Below are 25860 nucleotides of genomic sequence, written 5' to 3' on the forward strand. Positions count from 1 at the left end.
ATGGGCAGTGGAGCCAGTTCTGAGAACAAGGAGTCAGCCAGGAGATCCAGGGAACTGGAAAAGAAACTCCAGGAAGATGCAAAGAGGGAAGCCAGGACAGTCAAACTACTACTGTTGGGTAAATAGAATAAAAATTGCTCATAATGCTTTTCCATTTAGGGGTTATTTTGCTCTGGAATTACACTTGAGTACAGTGAATTTCCCATCTCTCACTGTTTTATTGGAAGAAGACAATCCTGTAATATATGCACAAAATGTTTTCTGGTTGAGCACACTCATGAAGTCACAAAGAACAGGCTGGAAATGGCCATGGCACTGCATGTATTAAATTTTAAATATTATAAATTTTTGACTTTGAAAAGATTTGAGAATTGAGAACCTACTGTTAGAATAAATGTTATGGTGCTTGCTTACGCAGAAGGTAGCACAGACTTATCTTTTTTTTTTCATGGATCTATATTCATTCATTTGCAGGAGGATTAAGTGAGATAACTGGTTACATAGAAAATCCACAGGTGTCACAAGGTATTGATATTGTTTATTTTCCAAACTGTTGCACTTCGTTTTTTACAGAGGCAGAAAGTGACTTAGAAGGGCTTTCTTCAATGTATAAAAATGATATTGTGGAGAGTGGAATCGAAGGTAATGAAATGAGATGAATACAGATGAATATACTCACAGACTACGATTTCTAACTCACACTATGATCAATTTAGTAACAGCCAGCAGGTGTAATGGCAGATGAAAAAAGATTTTTTTTCCTTGATTTAGCTTTATTCTTCTCTCTTTTTTTTCCTGCGTAGTCTACAGAAAATATCCAAGAGTACAATAACACTGCCACCCTCTTAATATTTTTCTTCTAACAGTGTGATGCCTGTTATAAGAGTTTACATTGGTTTCTCAAAATGAATAGAAAAACAGTCTTTGATCATTGAAATGTTTCTATTTTTCCTTCTTTGTAACCACAATGCTTACAAATGCTTTTAAACTGACATTTATTCACACGCAGCTAGATCCCTTAGATAAAGTAAATTGGCTTAACTCTGTTGGTTTGTATCTTATGCAAAAAGTTTATTTATACCTGTTGAGAATCTAACTATTATTATTAATAAAGAAATAAAAGAAAAACACCACCATGCAGGTTACTCAAATAATAATAGGAAAGTAGCAGTTTGATACACTTCATGTATCATCAGTATTCAGACTGCAGCTTACAAACCTTTTCAGTCCAGTGGAGAATACAAAGATTTTCTGTGCCACATTAAGACAAAATATTGCCCCTACTGAGGCAAGCTTGAGTTGGTCAAAAAACAGAATAATATTTTCATTTAAACTTTCATAAGTTTCAATACTTTCTATATATTCTTACAAAAAGGAATTGGCATATCGAGTTAGAACCAGGGTCCATCTACTCCAGCATCCTGTCTCTGAGCTTGTCCAACACTGATCCATGAAGAAGATGTAAGGAATCCTTTAAGAGGAATTTATAAGATCAAGAGGAATTTATAAGATAAGCAATTCAATTATACATTTTTATCTTCAAGATTTCACGCCTTGGCAATAGTACTGGAGGCTGTCTTACACTATAGTTTTAAATATAGGACTATAAATAGTCCTATAAATAGGACTACAGTTTTAAATGTTTCCTAATGTATATAATCACTCTTCTTTTGACATTATTAATATCAGTCTCAAGATACCTTTGGTAAAATACTTTGAGATTAATTGCAAGCTATGTGAAAAAGACTTCTATTTCATTCATTTCAAATCTGAACATATTTCAGTTTCATCAACTATACAAGCACTCTTTTCTTAGACTAGATGATCATCGGAATCCGAATTACTTTCGCTGAAGTCTTCTTTATGGAATATATTTCTACAATATCTTCCTTTATTTGTGTCACAGATGATAAAGAGTCAAATTTGTCAGTGGGTAATGTTTTGGAGGGTTTTTTCTCCTGGGGAATTGTTACAAGAGATCACAAGGACTTGGTAGAAAACACGTTGGAGAGAGAAAAAAAGAGATTATAGACTTAACAGCTTGAATTTTCTTGTTCTTAAAAAAGCAAGAGGTGAATAAAACATGAGTCTGTTTTGAGCCTGTTGCACAGCTAGAGTGAAATTGTCTCTTGAACACCTGGAATCACAGCTGCTGAAGCAATGTATATAAGGGGCACCATATAGCCTCTTCCATAGTCAGCCAGTGAAATGGCCGGATAGGAGAGGATTAAATTTGCTATGTTCAGACCTGTACCTGTTATCTTTCCATAACTCTGAGGTTATGGAAATTATTCAGAAATTACTCAGAAATTATTCAAACTTTACACTTGATAAATCAAGGGCAAGCTCCAACCAGTCTAGTCCTGCCCTAGTCCTAGGTTTCTGTTCATTCAGACCATATGTTGCCTCTATATTACAGACCAGATGTCACCATTGTTTCTTTTGCAGTAGGCAGATTGGTAAAAAATTCTCAGGAAAAAAATGGATATGTGTATCATAAGTTTTTCAGTGTGATCATTATGCTTTTATCCTTAAAATGTAAAAAAAATGTATTCTGGCCATTTCCTGAGAGGTTTATTTAATATCTAGTCTGGTCTCTCTACATCGTCCAATAGGTCCCTTTACAAAAATGAAATTATATCCAGAAAAAAAAGACACCACATTTGTTTATGTTAAGTTCTATGAACTGGGCACACACGTTATCTGTGTTGAGGTGATAATTTACAGTTTATATGACATGCACATAAAAACTGGGGTTAAAATATGCCACTTTCTGATGTTCCTCATAAGTTGTCCAGGAGCCAAGAGTGTTAAGTCCTGTGTTACGTGTTCCTGTGTTGTCACGGCTATCCCATCCCCCCACCTTGTCCACAAATCTAGCCCCTACATATTTATACTTCAAAAAAACCAGATTGGTTTATGAGTCTGGAACAAACTCCAAGGTGAAAGTTTTATTTCCTTTGTATCAGGGCCGTATCTTGCCTACCACATCGCACACAGTTTCTGTACTTCATAGGAGGCCAGCTTGCAATTTATTTGTGTGCAAAGTACAGCGCACATTCCAAACGTGGCCAAAACAGCTGATGGTCACAGTGATTTTTCACAGAAATAAGAACTTAGCTTCAGTTTAAATAATCATTAAAACCTTGAACTTATTTCTTTTCAAAGTATGACTCCATGGCCTCATTGTCTATAATTTTCAGCAGCAGGACAAAACTCACCCTCATTTGAGCTGGTCATCCTCAGCTCACTTCACTCATAATACGCACTTTTAGGGCACAACCCACCCGATTTAATTTAAAATCCTCAGCTGACTTCACTGATAAATACTCACTTTTAGGGCACAACCCACCCAATTTAATTTAAACTTCTGCTTCAGGGTGAGAAAAACTGAAGCTGTTTGTTTTAGTAGCAAATATTTTTCTCCACTGACTATAAGAGGTCTCTGATAAGTAGTCTGAATGTAGATGTTTATAGCATAGACATTTAAAACCAGTTAAATGAATCAGTTACTGTAGTACTGAAGTCAGGCTTAAGTTCCTGTTATTAACACCTGCACTGGAAGCAAAGACTTTGAGCACAAAGACAGCCCAATTATGCTATTGATTGGAATACACTGATTTTCTTTTTTTTTTTTTGGGGGGGCGGGGGGCAGCATTTAAGTACCTTATTCCCTCAAGAGGGTTATATCTTAGAACTTTTCTCTACCTTCTTTCTCTCATGGAGAAAGTTTGCCGAGTTTGGTAAGAGGACCAGGAAGATACAATTTCCAGCCTAGTTCACAGTTTCCAGAGCTCTGAATGGCACAGACCAGGCTCAGGCAGAGGTGTGAAAACTTTTCTGATTTTAATTTGAAGATTTTTTTTTCCTGCTTTTTGCTGTTTATGTCATTGTCAGTGGCTTTCCTGACAGGTTTCAGGGCGATTCCCACCAGGCTGCTGGGGTCAGTTCCTTTGCAGCTGGGGGCCCGCAGCCGCACGGCACGGCACTGCTTCAGTCTCCTCTGCAGCCCCAGCGGGCCCAGAAACATAATGGGTTTGGGTCTTGGGGTGCCGTTCAAAACATTCAAAACAAGAAGAGAGGCAGGTTACAGTCTGGCAGGGTGCCGTGTGTACCACACCACGCTGAAGGTGGATGCAGCGTGCCCCGCGGCACGGCGAACGCGATCTCTGGGAAGACGCGTGGGAGCAAACTTCCATCAGCTTTGATGGCAGTGGGAACACCTACACCTCCCAGGAGCAGGGCCAGAGTTTTGGGCATTGACCAAGGTTTCTATGCCTTTATTTTCCATGCCTTTATCCCTCTCAAGGAGACTTGGCATGCAAATAGAGACAGAGAAATCAGAGGCAAATGTGAAAAAGCTAGAAGATCCTAAATGTGTGAAATGCAAAATACAGGCTATGGCATATTATCACTGGTCTCTATCAGGCTGAGCTATAAATCTTCACAGGGACAGAGAGTTTTTCAAAAGCCAATTAAACTTTCCAAGCTTCAGGACAGCACTAAGTTTGGCTGAGCTCTCCTCTTTTGTTCAGAAAATCTGGGCTCGGCCATAATTGCCCTTTTCGATGCCTTCAGCTCCCTGTGCAGTCACGTAAGGACTGTCACAATGTGCTCTTGTGGCTGTTTCTGCAAGCAGAAGGCTGCTGCGGTGGCTGGAAACGCAGCTCCGTCCCTGCTCTCCTGCCCTTGGGCCCTGGCTGGAGGAGCAAGCTGCACAAAAGGGGAAGGAAGAAAGGAAGCAGGTGCAAAGTAAATTGTTTCGGAGCCGTTTCCTGGGGTGCAAATGCCGCTACGGCTAACATGATACTCCGGAGTGAAGCCAAAGTCTCAGCGTCATCTGTTGTTTAGATAAAGGCATTACTGGATCATAAATTACAGATGAGCAGAGGTAGGAAAATGAACCCAAAAGATCTAAATTATGCCTCTCACTCTAAATTTTCCTTTCAGATCTGGAATAGAGGTTCATTTCTAGATCATGTTTCCTGGAATCTTTCTGTGAGGTGAATGTATGAATTCTCAGCCCAGCCTGCTCTCTTCCCTACAAAAAGCGTAACAAACGCCACCTTGCTGACAGGGCTTCACCAAGTTCTTCAGAAGGGCATTGAAGGGATAATAAATGATCTACAGCAATTTGCATTTTTTCCAAACTGTGGCAGATGGCAGCATCAGCCTATTTTGCATAGGCTCATTTTTCGCTCGCACTTTCTGCCGTTCACATCACGGATTTTAGAAAATGCTTTGCGTATGGTTTGCTGTCTGTTGTGATTCATTTGAGTAAATTAATCCCTGTCATTTAAATGTTATTAGCTTTACAAAATCTGTTTGGAAAGTCTGTAATCAGTTTGTTCTATTCACTGAGAAGCCCTCAGTTAAAATAGCTATGCCCCAGATTTCCTCTTTTCTCAAAAGTATTTGACATCGTCCAGTGAGGTAAATGATAATCTGCAAAGAGAAAAGCAGTGATGATTCCTGTCCCATGGATTCACAGGAAAAGTTAAATCCTCTTTTAAGGAGCTTTCAAAATCCAGCTCGTTTGGCAGTTCTTGCCAAGCCTCATCACTCTCTCTGACAGAAGATGATAGTCACTTGAACTGATTTCCAATGCAGAAGGTTTGCATTGTGATCACTCACTTTCCATGAGATAAGAAGGGCAAATTAATCGTACATAATCTTACCAAACCTACGCCCTAGTTCTGCAACTGGCTGTGCAAGCAAATGCCTGTACCTCTCCGCCAGCTCTGGGGATCTCCTGCAGGATCGTTCCCAAGCTGGATCTGTTGCGTTGCTCTGCAGGTTTCCCGCTTCCAGCCACACCACTTCATAGCAGAAGACCACGGGGCAGAGGAACGGACAAACCACCAGTGTCAGGACGTTTGCTCATGTGCTGCCTCTGCATCATGAGCTAGACCACATGCAAGTCTCCACGCTCTGTTTTGCCACTCGCTCAAAGAGGCTGGCTAAAGAGCATGGAACTGCCTGGTTTGGCTTACAAAAGGTCATGATACACACTAAATGAGCAGCCACAAATCACGTAATGAATGGGACACTGACAGAAGCTGTACTTTGTTCATGTTTTTCTGCCCATCTGCCAGGGATGAAATCAAAATATGACCCATATTTTATTTCCTTGATAATTAAAGAGTCTGTTTTTCTCTTCATTGACTGAATGTACCTTTCTTTTCAAATGTCCCTTTCCTTTTCAGAATTAATACTTTTACCAAGATTTCATTATTTTTAAGTCTGAATGGATGCTAGGGAGGGTTATAGTTAGTACAATGTGGATCTAAAACATCTGTATGTCTCTTCATAGATACAAAATTCTGTGTTCCAGAGAGTTATTTTTAATGCTTGCCACTTATTCATGTATCGGTCACATCTTCTCAACATTCCCCTTCTGCAGGTGCTGGAGAGTCAGGAAAGAGCACCATTGTAAAGCAAATGAAGTAAGTATATGAATATTCATATCAGTTGTTGAATTTGGTATTTGTCATATAAGCTATCTAGCTAATGTCTTACTACAATATTTATGCTTATCTGAATCATTAAAATCAAGTTCTCATTCAACCACATAATGAAAACCACAAAGTGACTAAGACACACAGCTGGATTGGTAATCAAATCTGTCTGATCAAATCATGCTCTGGTCCAACTCCTTACTGAAGACCAGGGAAGCTTCTTCATTGGCTTTGGTAGGAGTTACAGTACTGTAGTGACAACACGAATGTACAAGACAACCGCCCATGGCAGATCCACCTAGCCTAGTATCCCATCTCCTGCAGTAGCTAATGAAGGATGTTTTCAGAAGATCACCAGACCAGACAAGCAAACACACAGTAATGCTTGTGCTGGATGCCGTGATAGTATCTGATGATCCGTGACTTAGGCAGCATCCTGCACCAGAGACAGCATCACGGTGCTTAATAGCCTTCAGTAATGCATGCCTACGTATCTCTTGAATCTTTTTTGAACCAATGTAAACTAATAACATCCACAATATTCTACAGCAAGTAGTTCCACATATGATGTGAATCATCTCCAGGTGTTCAATTTTAATTTGGTCCCTATTAATTTAATTTGATTTCACTGGATTGCAAGAGAAAATATCGAAGTATTCACATTGTATGATAGCACAAAGTCTTTTTTTTTTTCCTTTTTTTTTTTTTTTCCCCAAACTGGGCTCTGTAGATCATTCTTGGTCTCCATAGTCTTATTCCAGCTCGTGCCAGTGGTCAGAAAGATTGTTCTCAAGTCTCCCACAGCCCAGGTGAGAACATATTTAGCCACCAGCCTACACAGTGAGCAGCTGCTACCCACCATCTAGAATAGGTAGGAACAGCTATGAGAACTGCTTTTAGCAAGAAAAGTATCACCCCAAAAACTTTTCAAACAATAATCAGTCTGGGAAAAAACAGCCTGTACAAGCTCAAATGCAGAAATCCCAGTTCAAATTCAGACTGAATATCTGGTTAGGAAGATCTTGTGACTGCACCATAAATCTACTGCAAGAATACTTGTAGATGTTTGTTCAAAGTGCACATGGTGCCACACAGACTGAAGTCAGCAGCTTTATTTGCCCTGGTTTCAGAGGAAGGTCAAATTCATGTGTGTGTGTCCCCATTTACGATTTACTACCACAATATTTTCACATATAACAAACCAGGCTAAAACTAAATTCATTCAAGTTACTTATTTAAGGGTAGCCAAAATACTAATCATGTATCTGGTTTAAATAGATAATCCACCTGAGTTCCAGAGGTCATATTTACACAGGCAGCAAAAGTCCTCTGTTACCGTGTAACCTGCTAAAATATTGCTGTTGTATCTAGCCTTATTTTCATGGACAGTGTCCAGGTCTTCCTTCTAGACCTGTCCAAATACAGAAAAAAAATTACACAGGCATTGTAACTGTTTAGACATGACTCCACTTTGTAAGCACCAATCTCCTCCAGTGTAAAAATCAGACTGTTTTATGAAATCAGCAACATTATTCTGAATTTAAGTTCTTTTAACTATTTCATATCTTCACCAATACATTTTAAAGAGTGAAGTAAAAACCATTATGTCATAAGAGCAATTTTCTACTATTTAAGCAGCTCATTTTATAATAAGACAGATTCAGAACCATCCATCAAATACTTTAACTCTTTTGGTCCAGTTAAATGGTGAATAATTTTATTTCTCTTTTGAGTTCCAATCAGAAGACCCTCCTTATTCAGCAAGCCATTGAAATGTGTTGTGCTGAAAGCTTTCCCAAGTAGAAGCAGTTTAAAGATGTTCCTCTGAATTGAGCACTTTAAGAAGGCTGATAACACTTAGCAGCATTGAGGGGGGGGCAGAAAAATGCAAAGCTGAGAGTCATCTTTAAAGCACTGTGCATTTATAAGCTGTCAACCCGATCACAAATATGAATTATTTTACAAGAAAACTGTTCACGAAAATTATCATTTTTCATGCAAAATCTCATCTTTCTGTCACAACCAAGGACTTTTTTTTTTTTAAAGGGAAATTTTTCAGAAAAAAGCCCAATTTCAGTAATTAATTTTTTCAGTGAAGCATAACATTTTCAAGAGAAGACTGATAGCTGCTTACAAAAGAAGTAATTTTGCTGAAAATAAAATTTTCCACCAAAATCAGGATAATTCTACTCCTATTAATATAATTTTCTAATTCATAAGCCTCATTCTTTCCAGACTGAAGATTTCAATCAAACTTAAATCCTTCCACTAAGCTTTTCACAATATCTTCTGATGCTCAAAATATAGATATGCTGCAAGGTACTAAAAAGGCTAAGATGCTTATAAGGGATAACCAAAAAGGAAAAAATATAAGCTTCTCCAAAGCTCTGTGCTTCTGACTAGATCATTTCCAATGTATGATCTAACTTTTTTAAAACCAAGTTGAATATTTCTGTGCCATGCTCTAAGTTAGCAGTACAAACCTACTATAAATAATTTAGCGAATGAAAAGCAGAGAACAAAATATTTGGTAACTCAGCATGCCTGTTGATATTGAAATAACTCCACCTATCTGGTGAGAAGCCCTCCTTGTGTGAAAATAAAACCAAAACAGGAGACTAACTTTTTTCCTCCAATAGAAATATAATTTAGATATTATGACTGGTAGCCTAATACCTCATGCCTTCAGCATCCTGCATTTACTTTTTAAATGTTGTTTATTTTTTCAAGGAAGATCAGGGAACAAAATTTTCCATTTGCTAAAATGCTCCTTCTGGCCATACAAGATGTCAGCCTGTTTTACAATCCTTCCTTAAGAATGACAGATCTTTAACAAAAGCAGCAAAATCTACTACTGATTTAACAGGCTGCCTAACATACCTTATGCCAGAGGACATAAATACATTATTTAAAAAAAAAAAAAAACAACAATGAAACAAAAAAATCCCATGAAAAGCCTCAAGCAAACCCAAGTTTTCTTTCTGTAATTACAGAATCTAGGTTTTTTTCAGAATCTTATATTTTCTTCCTTCCTTTGTTCTTCAAAGGGAAAGCATGAAAATATAAAATAGCCATTTGTGGACTGTGTTAGGGCCTTTCCTTCTCCCTCATCCCAGATTTTTTGCAGCCACAGGCAAAACACCCATCTTCCCAAGAAATCCTGTTTTGGCCACCGCTGTGAGACACACAAAGTAGTTAAACCAAGTTAATGTGCTTCAAGGGATTTGAGTTTCTATATATTTCATTCCATTATCTATAGAAAAGCTGCTGCTTTCACAGGTAGTAAGGGTAAGAGTGAGAAGAATATGCTTAAGTACCAGTGCAAGGTTCAACATTGATGGCGGCTGAAATTATTTCTTGTTAAAGGCGATCTGACCCATTAAAGGAGGCCACCTACACCAGTAAGGAGCTCTGGGCTCCGTGGTGCGTCACAGACAGGACATCATTTAGGCCGTCCCCAAGCGGCGACCCAGATTATCCCGTGCACTATCACGGAGCTACATTAGACTCCATTAAGTGAATAAGCCTCCCCTCTGAACAATTCTTATTTCATGCAAATCACTGTGTTGACACAGGGATACATGGATATTTCAGAGGATGGCAAAAACCAGGTTCACTAGTATACCAGACTGCATAACACAGCTCCCCTTTTTCTTTCTCCCAAGTTCAATAGGATTCCTTTGAATCTTGCAGATTTGCTTGAATTCATGCTGAAAACAGCATTCAGAACACCAAATCTACAACAGAGTTTATAGATTTGCCTGGTCTAGAAGTAATTGGGGAAACATTTAGGAAACCCTTTTTTCCTGCAGATGCTATTCCTACAGACACAAGAAGGCAACTTGTGAATTTTCTGACATCCATAAATCAGAGAGATGTTAAGACACATTCAATTGTGTTCTGGGTTTTGTGCGTGTGTGTGCGAGTGAATTATTTTCTGACAGGGCTGACCTCTCCCCTTGGAGGGAAAGTCTCCCCGAGACACACACCTACACTCATTCTGGGCTAACGTGGCAGATCCTTTCACATCATCCCTTTCTACTTGTATAGCTCTGTCCAGACTGTATCTCTGGCAAGAGACAGAGAAAAAAAAAACCAAAACCCCAAAGCCCAGAAATTACTTATTTAGTAACCTGGCCTTCATCTCTGAACAACTGAGGTGAGGAAGAATAGAGCCTTGGTTCCAGCAGCAGCCACAGCAGTTTGGTGTCTGTTCATTGAGAGTATGCTACTCCAAAATGGGTGAAGTTTTCATCCTCTTTCACAGCTCATGGAAAAAGATGTTTCTGAGTCACAATGTAATCTGCACATTGATCTTGGAGAACTTTAACCACATGCCATTCTCCAGTCGAGGAGGATCATGAAATTATAATCCCTCTGTCATAATTAGATTAATTGAATTTGACTGCTAAGGTTCTTTGTCCTCTGCAATACAGGCCAAATCCTCTGTAGTAATATGTATGCCCCCAAAGCCTGTATATAATAACAGTAACACCTTTCAATAACTAAAAATTGTAACTGGTGTACAAAGAAATAGTGAAGATTTTTTTTGTTGTTTACTTGAGGAAGTACCTCACAGTGTAGAACCATTTTTTTCAATAATTTTTCTACTCTAGGTAAGATTCTGGATAAAAATGAGAATGATTAAACAAGCAATGTGACAGCCCATGACTAACATTGTAGATTCCAATAATACAAGATTTGGGATCTAAGTACAGCTATGCATCTTGCCCTGTATCTACAGTAATGGGCCTGGGTCTTGTTCTGAATTTATACTTTATCTGATATTCACCCACAAGGCAAAAAACCAATACCTATTCACTCAGACGGGGAAGTCAAAACCTAGCCTCATAAATTTAACCACACATAGTTGCAGAAACTTCTGGTTCCCTGTTCCAGCATAATAGGCAGATCGACCATTGATAATTGTTTTTCCAATGGCCAGATGGATACATTTCTTTCTTATGCTGACCACAAAAGCATCTCATCCAACTTTTCATTACTTTTTTTTTAACACACCCCATAAACCTTTTGCTTTCTATTTTTGCACCAGGATCATCCATAAAGATGGTTTCACCTACCAGGAACGCATGGAGTTCAGACCTGTCATTTACAGTAACGCAGTGCAGTCTATCCTGTCTATCGTGAAAGCAATGACTAAGTTAGGAATCAGTTACGAAAACCCAGCTAGAATTGTGAGTATGACACCCTTTGTCTTGAAATAGGCATTAGAATACAGTTCTTTGTAATATAACAGTAGCGACTAGTAGAACAAAGAGGGTTCAGTATTTGCTTTATGACAGTGGCAACCAAGTACTGCTTGAGTTATATGTGACAAGATGTCCTTACTTATTTTTATTTTCCCAAGACTGATGCCTGAGGTCTAACTTCTGCACAAACTGCCATTTTGTTTGTTACAAAAGAAATGTTCAACTTGCAAAGATGTAAGAAAGAAAAAAAATCCCAACCTTTTCTTAGCTGCACAGTCACTTATTTATTGCTCTTGGGAAAAGTAATAAATATTTTCCTTTTATGAACAAACCTTGGGGCTCAGCCATGTAAGGAAGGGTCATCTAGACATGTTGGGAATATTTCAGTTTGGCATTGCTCCTGGAGCAGAGACCTCCCTGTGCACAGAAGCAGCACTGGCGCATTGGCACTGCAGAGAAGTGGAGTCTGTCCTGACACAGTCAGCAACCCTGTGCACAAGCACATAGAGGGAAAGCCACAGGAAGAAGACCTGCTACCTCCTGGCAATCGCGCTGAATTTTCAGGGACAGAAGTAAAGGAAAAACACGTTCCCTTCTTCTCAGTGCAATGATTTAGTCTATTGCCTGTAATTCAGTCCTTGCTGACAATTTCTCAAAGGCCTGTCAGAAACTCAGCTGGTTCCAGTTTTGGCAAATTGTGCCTATTCCCTAGAGGTTTCTCTTAGAGGGAATTACATCTGGTTATCTGAAAGAGCTTTTCTCGCTCCAGAAGTCTATATTTCATTACAGTGATGTGGTACTTTGACCTAAAAAATTATAAACAAATGCTTCAAAGGTTACCAAAGCTCATACAGTCATTTGGCAAAATAGGAACTAAATGTTTTCTTCCTGTATCCTTTTAAGGGTCCGTGAATGCAAGTCATTCAAACAAATGTAATGGTGCCCAAAAGCAGCACACAGAAAATAGACCCATGTGAATGTACTGCAACTTGGCCTGTCTCCTCAGTTGTGATAGACACGTGTACCACGTAAGGACCCACCTACCAGTCTACATGGCCTAAGTCAGTTGAACCTAGCAGCACCTCACCAAAAGTCCTGGCTCAACCTCTACTATCCACTACAAGGTCCAGACTCTGTTTTCCATCTGTAATTGAGATATGTTCTGCCTGAGCCCTGGTACTTCGGCCTCTTTTCTCAGCTCCACCAAACTTTCTGAGAGGTTTATACATGTTCACTCATCATCTATCATCTATGCCAGTTTCATAGACATTATTTTTAAGGGATTTCACAGCCTGGAGAACTGGGAATTGAAAATTTTGTTAAATAGCCCAGTTAATTTCTTCACATAATATATAACCAAATGCAGAAAATACAGCTTTTGTAAGTTTATCACAGTAAACCCACTCTGACTGTCGTTGGCAGAATAGGCCTCTAGGAATACAGTTGAATACACCTGTATAAAATATTTGCAGTGCCTGCCTTCTTTTCCCCCAGAACCACATAAAAGTAACCTGGATGTGAGTTTTAAAGAAAACTGAAATTTTGGTCACATTTATTTGAATCGCCACTAAACATTGCCTTTTCTTCCAAAACCAAACTTAGCTTACATTTTCTGTAAAATCATAAGCCATTTACAAGCTTGAGTTGTTTTGATATAAGCCTTGATTTCAGCTGGACTTTGTTCTTGCTGTCTTCTGGTTCAGATTTAGCCGCTTAAAGTCATCTAGCCCAAAGACTGGGCTTATCTTGGGCCAGAAAGCAATGGGTTTATCCATGTTCCAGGACTGCCTGCAAATACCTCTTACTGGTCCTGAAAGTGCCTCAGCACATAATTTTGAACAACATCTGTTCTGGGGAGAGGTTGTTTTTTTTTTCCTAAAGCAACATTGCAATCTATTTTTAATATGAAAATCATCTGAAGTCTGTCTAATTGCCAGAGAGAAACAAAGTATGGTATAAATCAGGGTTACGATAAACTCAATCTGCCGCTATCTTCCCTTTTTACGTAAGCATCAAAATCCACAGTTGCCACCTTTTGCATAATAATCCATGAACATTTACTGTACACCTGCAGGCTCTAAGCTCAAGGCTTCTTGTTGCAGGCTATTCAACCACCAAATCCAATATCGTAGGAGGAGAGCTATAATCATTAAATGATATGCAGTATCTTGAAGGGAGAACATTCCAACTCTTATCTGGAAGCTGAACAAGTGGGCGCCCTGGAGAGCAGCCCTGGAGACAAATGAGGGGCACGCAGGAGAAAGCATGACTCAGCTCTGCTGAGCCAGCACTGAGCAAGAGGATGGGGGTGTAAGTGGAGCTGGTGTTGTTTAGTGCAGAAAGGCAATTGTACGGCTGTCCTCCTTCCTCTTCTAAATGAAGGCAATTCTCTAGCGGTTATTTCCCCTTTTTTTTTTCTTTTTCTCTCCATGCTAACTCCATTTCTCCACTATTTTAGAAAACCTGCAGTATTTTCATTTTGATCAGTCTCTTACTTTTACAAAGTTTCCATAAACTGCAATTTCTATTGAAACATAAAGGTATAGTACATTCCTAAAATAAATTTGTTACAAGTTATTGTGAAGATGTTTTCTGTTTTTGAATAAAACATACTCCCTGCCAAAACGGTGTCTGTCAGAATGCACTTCTACTTTTGCAACTATTGACTGCAAGTCACTTCAGTTGTCTACTTACATGGCTAGGAAGGAATTATATTCTATAATTATCCATTGCTGTGACACTGTATCAAATGACCCTATTTTAATCATGCTCTTTATTTACAGTACATTCCTAAGCTGTTAACCACTGAAAAGAAATATTTTTAATGTAATACATTACTTGAAGTTTTTTTGGATTGACTGCAAAAGGAAGAAATTACAGAATAATACATTTAAAATATTTGGGATTTTATTCAGTTACAGGTTTCTTCCTCCCCCAAAAAAAGCATACGGGAAATGCATTTACTAGCTTTATTCACTTTGCCACATTTCTCACTGTGGCCTAAAGTTAGACATTTTTTCTTCCACATACATTCAAAAATATATTTAGCTATATATTTCTGCTTTGATGTAGTTATAATATCTTTAAGTTTTAAATATCCTTTTTAATTTAGTTTTGATAACCCCCTACTCTCTCTTACAATAAAAGTCTTCCTTCCAAGTTGGACCTTTTGTGAACACCTATGGTAAGATGAAACTTAGCTCTTGTATGAACAAAACAAAACAATAAAAAGAGGAAAACTCTGTGTATCACAATTTAAGTCTAACCTTGGCACTAACTAGAGGGAAGTGAGCTTATAAAAGGATGCTTACATGCACAGGTGAGTACAGCTACTTGGAAAAATCAGTGAAAATGAGAAATTTTGCCCCTGCAACACATTGTAAAACAAGCACATCTTCAGGGAGGTGGAGGGGCACAGTGAGTTTGCACAATATTTACTGAAATTTCTCTTTAGGAAGACGAAAGGAAGCTGTGCGCCATGGCAACAACTCTGGAGGATGGCGACATGTCTTCTGAACTGGTTGAACTCATCAAACAGCTGTGGAGGGACGGCGGGACGCAGGCCTGCTTCGCAAGGGCAGCGGAGTACCAGCTCAACGACTCGGCAGCCTAGTAGGTGACACCAGCCGCGGGTGCTGACCAGCTGGCTATGGCCGTAACGGACAGCGTAGGAAGGCTGGCGACAAGAACTCTTCCGCACGTGCAGAACAGCCTGGGAAAAGTATTGCTCATTAACCTGAAAAAGAACGAGTTTTTTTACTGGTGTTTATAATGTATTAGAAATGCTTAACTGAAGGAAACAAGTGAGAACAAGGAACAAGTTGTTTCTGTGAGTTTGTTTAAACTGTAAAAAAAAAGTCCAGCTCCACGAAGGGTCAGCATTCAGCTGGAGCACATCTCCTAGCTTAGATGTAGTCAGTAAGCTCAGACTTTTCAGGATTCCCTGGTCTGGTTGCAACAGAACAGCTGTTCTTGCAGGCTACAGCGGTCCTGCTCTGCTGTTTTCTCCCTGAGCTCATAGGAGACCGAGAAGGGAGGTGTCACCTGGGTCGGAGTTTTCCTAGAGTGTGTAAAGTCGGACTCTAGACCTGGGGCAGAAGGTTGTTCCAGCTGAGGTCCATCTTCCAAGATCTGCAGATGGAGGTTTCTCTGCTCCTGCAGCTCCTCGTACAGGCTGAGGGCACTTGCAGGGTGAGAGCTCACAAGGTGTTGGGTGTCCGTTCTACTCAGCAGGGAAGGCGTGATCGGAGGCTGGTCCAGGAGCCGCGCAGACAGAAGGCAGTAATAGCTCACTAATGGTAGATAGTGGAAGGGACATACCATGAAAATATTAAAAATTCTTTGTCTCTTTATATCTTCAGAGCAAGAACAAAGACCTTTCTGCCAGATACCTAAACAAAGAAAATACTGCCTGCATTGATTTGTGCCTGATTTGGCAGTATTTTATGGCACCCTTGTATTTCTATAGGAATAGTACAGAGCAATCTTTTGTTTCCTAACACATCCTTTCTGACAGGCCACACTGCAGTTCCTAGCACTAAAAGCCCATAACAAGTCAGTCATCATAATTAAAAGGAAAAACACTTGTAGAAATATTAAAAAAAAAAACAAAAACAAAAAACAAAAAACAAAAAAACCTAATGCAGAAAAAAAAAATATTATACTACACCTGGCAGATTAGGCTCTGTTGGCTAAAAAGAAGATAGGATAGTCTAAAGTAATTCCCTTTCAGTGTTATGGGCTGTGTCGTGTTTTAACCTGCAATAGGTTTCAGTATTTAAGGGAGCTGGTACAGACTGTAAAGGAGCCAATAATCATTATTTATTGCTAGAGTTACATTAAAAACAACAGTGATATTTTTTTCATCTGCTTGAACACTTCTGAAAATCCTGCTAATCCTCTGTCTTCATCCTTCAGTACCTGATGCTTCTGAAAATCTAGCCTTTGGCTCTGAACCATTAAAATCAACTTAATTTTTGCCCTTGCTACTGGGCTTCTAATGATCAATTCAAAACCAGCTAGAGTCAATCAACCATCCAATGCTACATTTCAATTTCTTTTAAAACCAACACCCTGTTTCTCAGCTCCTGTGAATCAGCTCCTACACAGAGTATTGATTTATATTGTGTAAACTGACCTTCTGAGGTTATCTGCTCTGAGTCTTTTCATTATTAATTCATCCTGATGAAGTTTGATCACTGCCTTTACTCTGTGTGTTTTAATTGAAAAAAATGAGATCTTCTGAATAATAGAAAATCCTGTGTATGTCAAATTTGGCTGGAATGTCTTCCTTAGACTCACCTAGAATTAATCCTGTTTTAAGATGGAGCGATGGGTAAGGAAAGGGCAAAATCAGGATTATAAATCATGACCTTAAATGTCATTGTATAGCTACCAGTAGTACATGGTGCTTCTTGCTTGCTCAGTTATTTGTCTCTCAGGGTAGGATTCATCTCACCTCATTCAAGCCAAGGAAAGATCAGGCATTTAGACTAACCTGCTAGTTTGCGGTCCCTCTTTTGCAAGTGGAGAGTTGGCCTGCAGAGTGTCCCCTTGGAGCTGCCTACAGCTCTAAGAAGAATCTGAAGATGCTTCTCTTGCTCCATTAACTAAATAATTAACCTGGTCTAATTTTTTATGCAATTACAATTGGCTGTGTTGAATTGAATTTAGGTATTTGTGACTAAGAACTATCAGATCTTTATAATGAATTTTATATATAAGTGTTTATTTTAGTGCTTACATGCTTTAAAAATTGCAAAATGTCTTTTGTTTCTGTGTTCCACAAAAGTGAGCTGAGCTGTTTGCCTCAGGCCCTACTTGGAGAACCAGAGCTATATTGCTTTTTTTTTTTAAAACAGATTGCTTCCTGGACTCAAATAATGGGCAAACATTGGATTACTCAGATGAACTTCAGCACTCCTTGCTGAGTGGACTCAGTTTATTCAATGTAAAATTAGAAAACCCCATTTCCAAGCATTACTCACAAATCTCCAAATGGAAGATTCTAGCTTTAAAAAAAAATTATTTTTCTTTTTTTTTTTTAATTTACAGATCTATTAAATATTGCAGACAGGTATGATGAGCTGTGAGGCTTGTTTTGGTAGTTGTCTGGTTAAACTGAACAGTAGAACTTCATGCTGGGCAGACTTTGTGTTAGAGAAGGAAAAAAAAGGCACGAAGCCTAATAAACATTAGAGAGACTGTGTTTTGTTTGTCAAGAGACAAGAGGCTACAAATGGAAAGCAGCCAACTGGGACACCGAAAGCTTGAAAATGCTTCAACCTTTGTATGTGGTTTCTTGCTCGTGGCTTTATTTGAATATTAGTGGTTAAAAGGTAGGAAGATACCCAGACATCACCTCTTCTTTTCCTTCTCTCAGTTCATAACCTCTTTACACAGATTCCTAGACCAGGTAGTAGGATTCATAGGCTCTGTCCAGCCATTTTGAGAAAGAAGAAGGGTTGCTAGTAGGACAGGAACAGGCTTCAAAGATCTAGTTGGCATTCTCATTTCATGCAGAATTTTATCTCTGTATGCCAGACATAAAACCAGATAATCCACTCTTTTCCACGGGGTTGTGAGAATACTAACCTAGGGGGGCCTCAGCTTCATTGAAGCTTCTGGTTTTGATTACAAAATATATTCTTTAAAATTATCATATACCTTCCTCTTGTAAACTGATAGGTCTGCAGGGAAAACAGCCCCTAAATGTGAATTTCTCCAAAATATTATGCCCTCCCTCTCACTTAGGAAGGAAGATAATGTTAAAACAGGTCTGATAGGCTGTAATAACTTCTAGTCAATGTGCTTCTGCAAGATGCTTGAGGTTCTTCCTCTGTGGTGGCAAATCCCACTTGCTGAAAGCAAATGGACAAAACCCCTTCCCTGAAAAGGTAGGTTTTTAGCATCCCTGAGGAAATAAAGGATTTTCCTGGACTGAAATTCTCAGAAAGATGTTTATTATATACAACTAAATTAAGCTTCTATATACAAGGAAAAAAAGAAAAAAGAAAAAAAGAAAGAAGAAAAAAAGAAAAGCTCTGGATTGTGGATCTAGGTTGTATAAAAACCAATAGTATTGTATTTAAATGTGCAATTTACATGAAATATTTAAAAGCAGCCCAATATGAAGTGATTATGTAATGTTCATTTCACCTTTTGAATTCACCGATCACCATTTCTTTTTACTCTCCTTAGTTACCTCAACGATTTGGACAGGTTAGCAATGCCAGACTATGTGCCTAGTGAGCAAGATGTTTTGCACTCCCGAGTGAAAACAACTGGGATTATAGAGACTCAGTTTTCTTTCAAGGATTTGAACTTCAGGTAGGAAAGTCAGTTTTCTTGACAGTTTTCTGGGGTTTTATCTTTCTTAAGTATTTTCTTTCAAAGGTATTGACCTGTTATAATATTGGTAATCCCATTGTGATATCCTTGAATCCACTCTTATTTAATATTTTGTAACAGCCAAAAAAGCAAGGTATTTTAGTACCAGTACTCCAAATTTAAGCATATAATGGACTGTTATTAAGAGAGCTCAGAATATCAGGTTCTAAAAGGACATTTTACATATGTAAGTGTCTAAAAGCATTATTTGTATCCTGCCATTTGAATAATTGTTTGTGACATTTATGAAATTTGCCTACATAAATGTCCTTAACAGCATGCAAAACATTTGATGACTACTAATTTGCACGCACTCTCAACCTTTCACTCTCTTTTGAGAATGGAAATAACTGCTCTTAACACTGGAATGCATTACAGCTGGCAAAAAAAGAATAATTTCTGTCCCATGGGAAATTTCAGTATTAGCATGCATGCCTTCATGCTCATCTAAAATGAAAAGCAAAATGTTCAGAAAAAGTCTTGAAAATAATGCCTCTGAGAAATTTGACTGAAAAATAACTGACAGTTTCAGATAGTCAAGATTTTGTTATGCTTGGTGAACCAATTAAAAACATCTAATTCCACATGAAAATGTATTTGAATGAATTATGATAGTTTCAGTGTTCTATAATGCTTTTCTCTGTGGACTGAATTCCATTTAATTCTTAATTTAAAGGCTGGGGTGCAAATTGAGGAATTTAGTCCAGACAAGAAACTGCCTGTAGAGACAGATAGATGTATAAAGCACCATGATTATAACTTTTACATTTTTCATTGGGCTTCAATTTTTCTTCTCGTGTGGCAATTAAACATCCCCCAAACCATCTATGCTTTGACACAATGGAGATTACATATACAAAATAAGATTCTGAAGTAGATGCCCTACAAATAAATTAACACCTATTAGTACACTGATCACGTGTGAAAATTCAGCACTTACCCACAAACACTACAGAGCAGCGTCATAGACGTCATCTTCTTTTTCTCTGATTAACTTATTACCAGACAGCTTTGTACATTGAAAATCCGAGCACCTTCAGTTACAATCATAGCTTATGTACGAAATAAAATCAGGATGGAGAAATAAATCATCAGAGTGCAAACCCTCTTTGACATGAATACTACCAGTCCTGATATTAGAATATCAGAATTAGTGTCTAGGTCCAACCGAAATGCAGCACAACTGAGAATTAAGTTACCTGAATGTCTGTAAACAAGAGGAAGGCTCCTAATGCCACCACAAACACAAAAAACACTGTGTTTAGCCTCTCTGCTATGCATCACAGTAGTGTTATGTGAGTAAATTCATTGGTGGTTTTAGGCACTTGAGTAATACAATGTAAAATCACTACAAAATAGTCTGAGGGTTTGAGCTGCTATAGAGATGCAGAGCAGCTATAAATCCATCTTAACCAGCCAGTTACTGCTATTTTGCATTGCCAGAGCAATGCAAAACAGCTGGGGGATCCTGATGACTCTGCAGTTAGTTTGATAAGTACCATAGAAACTTCTATAAAGAGACAGAACACTTCCACATTCAGAGTTTTGGTTGATGTACTTAAATGAGGCCTGAGGTCACAAGCCATACATGGATAGAAAGAAAACATGAACAGATGCTTCATTCACTAAACACTTGTCCCTCTCCTGAACTGAACGAGGCAGAAAACATTTTGTATCTGTGCAGTAAAAGTCTAAATCCCAGTACTGCTCCAGGGAACTGAATTACAGTTGCACAGACAACATCTCTTGTTATTTGCTATCTTCTTAGCGGTTACGTTGCTGGTTTAGTGTAATTTACCTTTCTTGTGGTCTTCAATTTATTTCACTATTGTTGACTTTGATTTCCAGAGCTCAGAACACACTTAAATATTTTTAAAGGAAGGTTTGATCTCCATAGGTCCTGTCCTGCTGTCATTTCCATTGATGTGCTAGGAAGAGTTTGACTGAAATCAGGCAAGCTTTATTTTAGTCTTCAAGTCTCACTATATGTACCATTAGGGCAAATGAATATATATCCAGCCCCATATCTGTAGCTAAGTTTTCCAAGAGCAGTGCTGGGAAAATATAGAGCTTTCAAGACTAACTTTGGCTGTCTTGGTAAAACAAAAAGATCATCTCAGAAATACATTTTCTACCACTCACAGAGGGACTTCAATTTTACATGGGCATATGCTACATTCTAGGCTGACATGAGAAGAGCTAAGCAAACTAAGGTTAGTACAACAAAAACTGCCCATAAGCATTGCCTCTAGCCTTGATCTTGTCCTATTTTAACTGACTTCTCATGAATATTCACAGGGCAATATGCTAAAAGCTTGCAGGAAGTGAATACAGATTCATATGATATATATGCTTGCAAAACTTTACTGCAGACTAAATTTTGAAGCCTCTTCCCCCCCATAACCCTGATTTCAGAGTTACATACCACAAATCAAGGAAGACACATAATGGCATGTGATTTTGGGGCACTAATGGCAGCCAAAAATCAAGATGCTTTATTCATACTGACCTCACTCTTCAGTAGGCATACTGAACTCAGTGAAGATATGCTTGGAAGGACGCCATTACTGTTACTAAAATCTTGCTCCACAACAGCTTCCTGATTTCCTAATAATTCACATTTATAGACACCCAATGATTAGTGATGAAATGTACTAGAAAAAAAATAATTTTCTCTAATTACTCCTCAGCTGCAGAAACAGTTCATCACGACCATTGGGAAGGATTTCATTTCTTCTAAGCAGGATGAAAAATGATTAACAATAACCTTTGTTTCCATCAGCTGCATTGGTGATGGTGAAGAAAACAGAGGATCAATATACTGCAAAAAATGGTGTTTCAGTAACAAATTATTCGTGCTTTGTTTATTACTGACATAATTTTTTCATACTGAATCCCAGTATTTTCATTGCTGTAAAAACCGAGTTGTGTTTAGTTTCCAGATATGGCAGGAGATACATCAGAGACTAAGATCTAATGCATTTTCTTGAAGGAAGGGATAATGCAAGAGGGGATTAGGGTTTACAGCTTTAACTTCAACAACAACAGGCAGCACAGGGAAAAGTCATCATGTACCCAAGGAAACAGAAAAAGTAAGGGTAGGATAAATCTGATTTTTTACATGTTCTTTCTCCCTTGTAATGCACTTAAAATGTTCAATTTTGGCACCTTTTATGTCAGAAAAAGAGTGAAAAGAAAGCCCCATCCCTCATCACTGAAGAACTGCAAATCTAAGTGGGAACTTTGAAAGCTAATGCTAACCAGAGCAATGGTAGCGTTGACGACAGCTCCATCTCAGCTGGGCCCTAACTAGGGCCCTAAGTAGGTCCTAGCCAGGTATGCTCGGTTGGCTTTGGACCCCATATAAAGAGTCCATAAAAAGTTCATATGACTCTACCCAAAGGTAGTAATTTCTGGCAAAGACTGAAGGAAATTAATGCAGAGGAGGGCAGCTCTATGTTTTCCTCTCTACAAATGAAAGGATTCCTGCTCCCCATGAATTGCTGCTTGAACATCAACTAATGAGATTGACAGGGCAGAGACCCCACACACACAAACGCATGCTGCAGGTTATACAGCTAGCTAAGTGATTGCGCCAGGGCAATGAATAGATGACTAAATATAGATCTACGCTAGCCAATTAAACATAACCAGTGGGTCAATCCATGATCGGCTTCCAGTCACGTGTCTTACTGATCAATGTGTCCATTCACTACAAGCAAAACTATGAAGTAACAAATGACTGTGGATTTGAGGGTCTTTTGTCAATGTTTCACGTATGAACTTTGTCCTGAATAAATCCTTGCCTGCAGGGTTTAGTCCCGCACTGAGCTCTTATGTAGAGCCCCACTTCCTCAACACAGAGCGCCACCCGAAAGTACTGAATGTATTTCCTATACGCAGGTATTTAAGCCTTTACTTTTCATTTTATGCCCACTACAAAGCCGTAAATAATATATAGTACTCCTTGACCTGTTGGGATAGAAACGGACCAATATTTGGAAAAGCTGGATATTTGACTGTCATTGATTTCCAGTTGCACTCTGCACATTAACAGCATGACTCCGTCCTTATTAGTTAGTGCTTTACATTGTACATATGTTATTTTTTCTGCAAAGGATGTTTGATGTGGGTGGACAGCGATCAGAGAGAAAAAAGTGGATTCATTGCTTTGAGGGAGTTACTTGCATCATATTCTGTGCTGCACTCAGTGCCTATGACATGGTTCTGGTGGAAGATAAAGAAGTGGTGAGTCAGAAGAGACAAACAACCCTTTTTGCTGCTAAGTTTTAATGTACTCTCTGATGGCATATCAGAACTATTCCTGTTCCCTGATAACCATTTAAAGGCTATTATGCTGTATTGGTTCTTGCCGGTAAAGAACATTACAGTAAAAATGACATATGGGCATGAGATTTGTCAGTCTCTCATGTTTACCTTTTGCATCTCAACAGAACAGAATGCATGAAAGCCTTCAGCTGTTCAACAGCATCTGCAACCACAAGTGCTTTGCAGCCACTTCCATTGTGCTGTTTCTAAATAAAAAAGACCTCTTTCAAGAGAAAATAACAAAAGTTCATCTGAATATCTGCTTTCCTGAGTATAATGGTAAGTTTGGGTTTTTCAGAAGAAAATACATTCAGATGATTAGTGCAGGCCATGCATTAAAGACTCAGACTTTGACTCAAGTCACCAATATATATAACCATTTAAATGCTAAGCATCTTATCTAAGCATCTAGCCTTACTCTCAAAGAATGGTATGGGACAGACATGGTCAGAATCCGATTCATCTCACCTACTGATCGTGTTTATCCTAGGGTGGGGTCATGTCTCTCTGGAGATGCTTATTTCTCTCCCTTGGTGGTAGAGGAAGCTGAGAGACCTAGAAGTTTCAGATGGCTGAAGTGTGGTGTGATTAACCCAGCCAATACTTCAGTACAAGTCAGTGGCTTATCATTCACACACACCATAACTGGACTCAAGTTTTTTTGTCCCTAATTTGAAAATCCATTCCATAAAGGAAGCCTGCCTCCTTTTGCATGTCACAGTAGCTTCTACTGGAAATAAAAAACAGCAGCTGTTCCCAGCTGGTGCAAGACAATATATGAGGCTAAGTCAGAAAGTGCCAGAAAAGCCAAAATCTGTCAGCATTTTAGTATTAACTTAATGCATTTGGGATAGGGAGTGTCCAGAATGAAGCATACTTAAAGTAATATTATTATTAGAAGATGGGTTCTGCGCACTTCCTGCAAACCAGCTCCTTCACTCCCTTTCTCAGGACACATCAACACAGCAACCCCAAATTACTCAGTGCTTCACTGGGATAATCAAATATGTGCTAGACTCAGTGGAGCTACACCACTTTACACTGCCTGAGGCTTCAGACAGGATGGGAGACAGCAAGGGCTCTCGGCAATCCTGCTCCAGACCTACAGCGAGTCTGCGGTACCAGTGTTTACACCTGCTGTTGTTCTAAAGGAGTACTACCGAAAGGCAGAAGAGCTGCATGAAGAAATTATGACAATATATAAGCATCTGAATTTTCCCTTTTTCCTTCTTTATTTCTTTATCTCTTCATGTTTGTACTTCCCACCAATTTTGTCTGCTATCTACCTGATTCCCTTTGACTTTACACTCCTTCCTTTTTTCTTCCGTTTCTCTCACTTTCTGCTCTCTCTCTAAGGTCCTTAACTGTTTCACACTGACTTAGGAGCATTTCACTTCAGAAATGAGGACTTCTGGTTAGGCATTGAAATTTAAATTTAGGTGGGCAGTTTAGATGATACAAAATTTTCACACCTATTGCATGAAGTTGATTCCCTTTAGAAAAAACAAAAAGAAAGAAAAACAAAACAGAAAAAAAGAAGTCTTGTTTCTTAGCAGCTGTGAGGAAGTACCAGTTGAAATGTGTCTTCTCTTTCTTTTACCATTCTCTCCACTAGGACTAAATACATTTGAAGATGCTGGAAATTACATCAAGAAACAATTCCTAGACTTGAACATAAGGAAAGAAGATAAAGAGATATATTCTCACTTGACATGTGCCACAGACACCCAGAATGTCAAGTTTGTATTTGATGCAGTCACAGACATAATAATCAAAGAAAATCTGAAAGACTGTGGGCTTTTCTAGCTCTTCATTCCCTTGCTCATAGCCTGACTTCACCTCAGTCCACTTTCCTCTCTTCATCCTGTGTACTGACTGAAATAAAAAACTCTAGGGAAGAAACAATATCAATTAGGCTTTCATTAGCTGTCACTTGAAGCCTTGGGTATAGCCTGAGCACTGCGGACCAACACTGACTTTCTGGATGTCACAAGAAGATTGAAAAAAATGTTCCTGCTCCACAGAAATGCCAGCTGCTGATAAATCCTACTGGAATCAAAGAGAAATTACTATTTCAATCAATACGATTTGAAGGTAATCAGCACTTCTCAGGAAACTGGGGATACTTCAGTATCCTGTGTTTTCTAGTGAGAGGAGAAAAAAGATAATATATAGCAGATAACTGACTTTTATTTATATTTGAAGCCTTAAGAAAGCTATAGCATTAAACAGTATCAATAGATAATTTCCATTCAGTACTGTCTCATTTTCATGTTACATACACAACTAAAAATGACGTACCATTAATTCAACAAAGGCAAACCCCCCAGACTTAACTGGTGTATGACAAAGAGCAGTGCAAATCTGAATGTTTAATTATACTGTTTTGTTAGAGGAGCTGAGGAACACGTACATAAAAACTACACATGTGTAAAATTGACAAATACTGCTATCCAGTTTGGAAAAAGTAAAAC

At 38.7% G+C, this 25860-nt stretch overlaps 1 protein-coding gene across 1 annotated transcript; it reads left to right on the forward strand.

Annotated features, from left to right (window-relative positions):
• On the forward strand, positions 1 to 25255 carry GNAT3 (G protein subunit alpha transducin 3). The gene is made up of 8 exons (XM_075026781.1): positions 1 to 118; positions 6404 to 6446; positions 11512 to 11653; positions 15123 to 15280; positions 18869 to 18997; positions 23176 to 23305; positions 23512 to 23665; positions 25002 to 25255. Exons 1-8 carry the CDS (start codon positions 1 to 3, stop codon positions 25190 to 25192), a joined length of 1065 nt encoding a protein of 354 aa, XP_074882882.1. The 3' UTR covers positions 25193 to 25255.
• The last annotated feature ends 605 nt before the right edge of the window (positions 25256 to 25860 follow it).

The sequence above is a fragment of the Buteo buteo genome, chromosome 4 (genome assembly GCF_964188355.1).
Source record: "Buteo buteo chromosome 4, bButBut1.hap1.1, whole genome shotgun sequence".
Taxonomy (NCBI): Eukaryota; Metazoa; Chordata; class Aves; order Accipitriformes; family Accipitridae; genus Buteo; species Buteo buteo.